This window comes from Xenopus laevis, chromosome 7S (genome assembly GCF_017654675.1).
Source record: "Xenopus laevis strain J_2021 chromosome 7S, Xenopus_laevis_v10.1, whole genome shotgun sequence".
Lineage (NCBI taxonomy): Eukaryota > Metazoa > Chordata > Amphibia > Anura > Pipidae > Xenopus > Xenopus laevis.
In genome coordinates, this window is record NC_054384.1 from 65686076 (window position 1) to 65691358 (window position 5283).

General features: G+C 42.3%; 1 protein-coding gene across 1 annotated transcript; it reads right to left on the reverse strand.

The window, feature by feature from the left end:
• Window positions 1-249: 249 nt before the first annotated feature.
• On the reverse strand, window positions 250-3669 carry LOC121396088 (stress response protein NST1-like). The gene is made up of 9 exons (XM_041570692.1): window positions 3653-3669; window positions 2960-3001; window positions 2227-2296; window positions 2076-2115; window positions 1863-1950; window positions 1714-1767; window positions 1416-1475; window positions 1035-1105; window positions 250-652 (listed from the first exon to the last, which is right to left on the reverse strand). Exons 2-9 carry the CDS (start codon window positions 2990-2992, stop codon window positions 304-306), a joined length of 765 nt encoding a protein of 254 aa, XP_041426626.1. The 5' UTR covers window positions 2993-3001; window positions 3653-3669; the 3' UTR covers window positions 250-303.
• Between the last annotated feature and the right edge of the window lie 1614 nt (window positions 3670-5283).

Here is a 5283-nt window from a genome sequence, read left to right on the forward strand (position 1 = left end):
CTCAACAGACAGCATTGAAAATGCTCAGAACAGCAGGAAGTAAAGTGGAGCTGCATTGGACAACATGAGGCATCTCTAGATAATGGGTAATGGTCAGTAAATTGATACATTACCCAAACTCTCCGGAGCCTCTTCATGATGGCCTTCCTGAACTGTTTTCGGAGGGTCGGCCTCTCCACCACCAGAGAATCTTTCATGATCCCTTCTTCACCATCAGCTCCCTCCTCTTTCTCCTCCACTGCAGGAGATGCTCCTCTGTCTTCTCCTCCATTCCAGGAGCTTGATGTTCTTCTGCAGAACCTCCTACTTCCACTCCCTCTTCTTTCTCCTCCTCTTCAGGGACTTGCTGTTCTTCAGCGGGAGGAGCTGTGTCTTCATTTGTTGGACCATCCACTTCTTCCTTATCTTCAGCACCTTCTCCTTTCTCCTGAGAGGCAAGAGCTTCCTCTTCTGCTGCTCCAGGAGCTTCTTCTTCCTTTCTTCCTCTGCTGGAGCTTGCTCCTCCATCATCTTCTCCTCCACTGCAGGGTCTTCAGCTGGAGCTCCTTCCGCTTCCTCTTCCCTGTCTTCTGTATCAAGGGCTTCCTCATCTTCTGCTGCAGGGGCTCCATCCTCCTTTTCTTCAGCTGCAGGACTGTGTACTTGTTTCTTACTAGGTTTAAAGGGAAGAAAATGAAAAAAATGGGTCATTGTTGTAATTTGTTTTCCAAAGTATTGCAACTACAATTCTGATCACTGGATGACTAAAATAGCCAGATAGCCTTGTACCTAAGAAATATCATTATACCTGCTACACACCTGTCCCTACTGTAACACATTGGGCAGTTACTGAGCTGAGTAAGTTCCATGCTAGACTCACCCAGTGATACATGCTGAGATACATGCTATGGTTGTAGGGACCTAAAAAAGTTTAACAAGTTTCTGTGCTATCAGTATGGCCAAAAGCACCCGGAGGTACGAGAAAACATCTATTTTTTTTGAATATGTTATGTGCCAGTAAGTGTAATTGAAAGTGTTAATTGCAAAATACATACCGAGCAGCTTTCTTTAGCTTCAGCTCCCTCAAGAACTCATGGTGAAGGTGGGTCAGATGTTGGTTGATAGTCTGTGAGCGCAGGGAGGCACAAGGATAGGAGCAAAGGGGAAAGAAAGGAGACAATTAGGATTATGCCTGTATATGTGCTGCTAATAGTACCTTTATATGCTGAGGGCAGTGAGGGTGTGGGATTCCCTGCCGGCAGCTGATGTTGTGATATTGTAATTATGAGCATCAGCCTTTTCTCATCATAGGGAGAAAAAACCCCAAATAACCCCTTGTGCCGTTGTCCCGATTGCAATAGACCAATCAAAGTTCATTATCTAGCGGTTAAACACCCAAGAAAAGCATCAGGGACAGTGATCCCAGGTGAACTTACATTCTCCAGCCGCAAATACTCAAGCTGCTTCCTCCGGTTTCGCACTCGAGTTGGATGATCCTGTGGAAGAAGAGAGTCAATGTTAAGCGCTTCTTTGTACCAATGCCATTATTGTGGCCATGTGAACGCTTGTGATGAAACCATTTTTGTTTCTGGTGAAAATGGCACTTGGATGGGAGACTTTAGATGCCCCCAGGGGAGCAGGAGATACAATGAATAATAATGTTCTAGATTATTATAGAGACACGCAGTGAATATTAACCTCTCCTATAATAATAATTATACTAGTGACACTTACAGGAGGCAGCTTGGCAGATTTCCTGAGGGCGGCATATTCCCTCTTGATCACTTCCTGTAACATAAAGAAAGAAGTAGCGTGAGATAAGAGCTGGCAATCTAATATCATTTGTTCCCTATTCATCTAAACATCTATTCTGCATTACATACCAGCGAGTGGAGCATTTTCCAGTAATGCATAACGTTCTCTTTGGCCCTCATCCTCGGGTCCACATCGCATGTTAGAAGGAAGTGCTTTCTGAAAAAGAAAGATATCACTGAATGTTAATAAAACATTTTCCAGCCGTATTGCCCTTGCAGTTACCCCTGGGGCAATAGCAAATGATTCCCAACATGTAACAAGTCCATTTATGTTTTACTTACAGGATGATGTTCTCGCCGAATTCGACCCGATAGTGATGTTCTGCGGGAAAAACACAATTCAGTTAAATACTGAGCTAAAGGGGGAAAGGAATTCACAAATAATAAAACAATGGCACAACCTTAGGAACTGATAAATAATAGAGAATTTTACCATAATAAGAAGCGAGGGCCTCAAAATCCGTATATTCCGCCCTGAAGTCCTTCAGGACGGAGTACAGCGTCTGTAAGTAAAAAGAAAAAGCATTAGGGACAGAATACTAAGTGGCTCTGGCTCTGAGGAGAATAGAGACAGAAAGGGGTTTGGGTTTTTATGGGGCAAACATGCCAGGAATAAGGGCATTTTATTCTGAAAATTTAATAAACGTAGTGATTGGAGGCAGCTCCAACACATATCTAGATCTATATCTATATAGTGAACAAACAAGCCACACTCCAAGGACTTCATTTTGAAAAATAAAGGTGAAGTTTTATTTCAACGTTTTGGCTCCTTAACTGGGGCCGTCTTCAGTAGAGTCTCCTGAAGACGGCCCCACTTAAGGAGCCGCAACGTTGAGAATAAAACTTCACCTTTATTTTTCAAAATGAAGTCCTTGGAGTGTGGCTTGTTTGTTCACTGCATACTAATGTGTTGACCAGCACCCAGGCAGCTGTGGATTAAGAGTGCAATATATATATATATATATATATATATATATATATGTGTGTGTGTGTGTGTGTGTGTGTATGTGTATGTATATGTGTATGTGTGTGGATAGATAGATAGATAGATAGATAGATAGATAGATAGAAGCAGACAGACAGCTGCTTAAGGAGAGCTTATATAGAAGAGTGAAAGGGAAACACCAGTTCAGATGAGAGAGGATTGTTTTACACTGAGGCATTACCAGAAGAGATGGATTTCTCTGCTTCTTGTCCATCGTGGAAACCTAGAGGGACAAATAGACATAATCAGCCAAAATGAAATCAAGAGTTGTTCCCCTTTTAATGAACTCTTCGTATGATGCAGAGAATGATATTCTAATACAATTTGCACTTGGTTTGCCTTTTTTATTATTTGTGGGTTTTGAGTTATTGAGCTTTTTCTTCAGCAGCTCTCCAGTTTGCAATTAAAGCTATCTGGTTGCTAGGGTCCAAATTACTCTAGCAACCATGTGCTGATTTGAAGAAAAGTAGCAATAACAATAAATGTGTAGCCTTACAGACCATTTGTTTTTTGATGGGGTCAATGACCCCCATTTGAAAGCTGGAAAGCGTCCGAAAAGTATCAAACATTTAATGAAGACCAGTGGAAAAGTTGCTTAGAAGTAGCCATCCTAAAATATACTAAAATATACATTAAAGGTGAACCACCCATTTAATTATTTCCTTATCTATATTCTCCCATTTGTATGAAACATTGTTCCAGTCAATGATTAAAGCCCATTATTAATGCTGTTGATGGATTGGCTTCTTATAAATACAATATACAGTAACCGTATGGGCTCATATGCACAAAGCCACGTGGGACCCCCCAAGTGAATTTATGACACTCTCTGACGTGAAATCATGTGCTGAATCAGTTGAATTTGCAAGATTACCTCTTAAAGAAGATTCTCCGATGGGGAAAAAAATTAGGGGGCGGCACAAGGCCGGGCCACCCCAAGGGGGGGGGGTCTCCCTAAGGAACCCCTGGCTCTCTTACACTGTTCAGATATAGATGTAATTATATGAACAATGGAGAAGCCAAAAAAAACTCCCAGGTGTTAATGGGCAGGTGTGAATCACCGAAGTTGCGGTCCAAAAATGCAGGAAAGGCACTGTAGCAATCTGTATAGAAAAGAGAATATAAAGGCAAGTTAAGGAATTTAATAATTTAATATTTCCTATTTAATACAGAGGAAAGCAGAAATGTATTTCCCCTAAAGTTTGAGCTTTGTATCAGTTCCAGCAGGTACTGAGCCTCGGTCTCTAGAATGCTGGAAGTTTTCTCACACAGTCAATTAGCAGACAGCCCTAAATAACTGCCAAAGTCTGTGTCTCCCAACCAGCACTAACATTAAAGGCTTCTCCCAAGCACATTTTAGGGGAAAAATCTCCAAATTCACTAAAATCAGGGAGAGGAGCAACATCTGCTTGGGGGCGTGACCCAACCTTTTCCCCTCTTGTTTTTACTATAGTAAAGGTTATTTGGCAAAATATCTCTGAGGGAATATACACTTAACCAACCAACGGACTAAACCAACTGTCAAACCCTAGGCGTAAAGTCTCCTCTCTTCTATGGGACCTGCTGTATGTCCCCCACTCATCACCCCCAACTGTCCCCATGGCACGTGCCTCTGCTTCCCACCCCTAGTTCCTTATGGTGTGCTACAGGGTCCCCAAAAGTTTCCTTCTGTAGATAATGTGAATATTTGCTGGCAGCCCTGCATAATGCCAAATCCACAAAAAGTCTGTGTCTCCCAACCAGCACTAAGATTAAAGGCATCTCCCAAGCACATTTTAGGGGAAAAATATCCAAATTCACTAAAATCAGGGAGAGGCACACCACCTGCTAGTCTGTGGGGGACATTGCCCAAATTCCCTCCTCTTTTCCACTAAAATAAAGGTTTTTTGGCAAAAAAATCTCCCAGAGGGAAAGTACTCTTACCTCTCACCACAGGGCCAACCAACGGACTGAACCAACTGTCACACTCCCATGTGGAAGTCACCTCTGTCCCCTGCTCTTAAAGGGGAAGTGTCCCCTGTTGATGAGTGAGGTTTATATGACATTTATTTCTAATTAGATGTGCAGCACATACACAGACTATTAAGTACACAGAGCATTGCTTTGTATGTGTGGCCTATTGAGTCAGTGCAGTTACTGCGCTGCCATATCTGTTGGATCCATTCATTCATCAGCCATGGTTCCAACTGGTAGAACCGGGGGGTCCTTGGCTTGTAGTGGGTCCCTTCTTTAGCCTAAATAGTGGGTAGAGATGGTGGATCCTATTGTTCTTGGTATTTATTGCTTATTGAGCATTTTGTGATTATTTGGAATATGTTCAGCCAATCTTGCGCAGGGATTGAGGTTAAAGTCTGTTTCCCAAGACTTAGTATAGTCCGGTAAGTTGGGGTGTTTGTGTTCCAGCATGACGTTAGAGAGAGTCCGTGTCGGTGTATTTATAGAGCTATATGTTTCAAAGCTGGTTAGTGGTCTACACACAGTATTTCCTATTGATATAGATGTCAT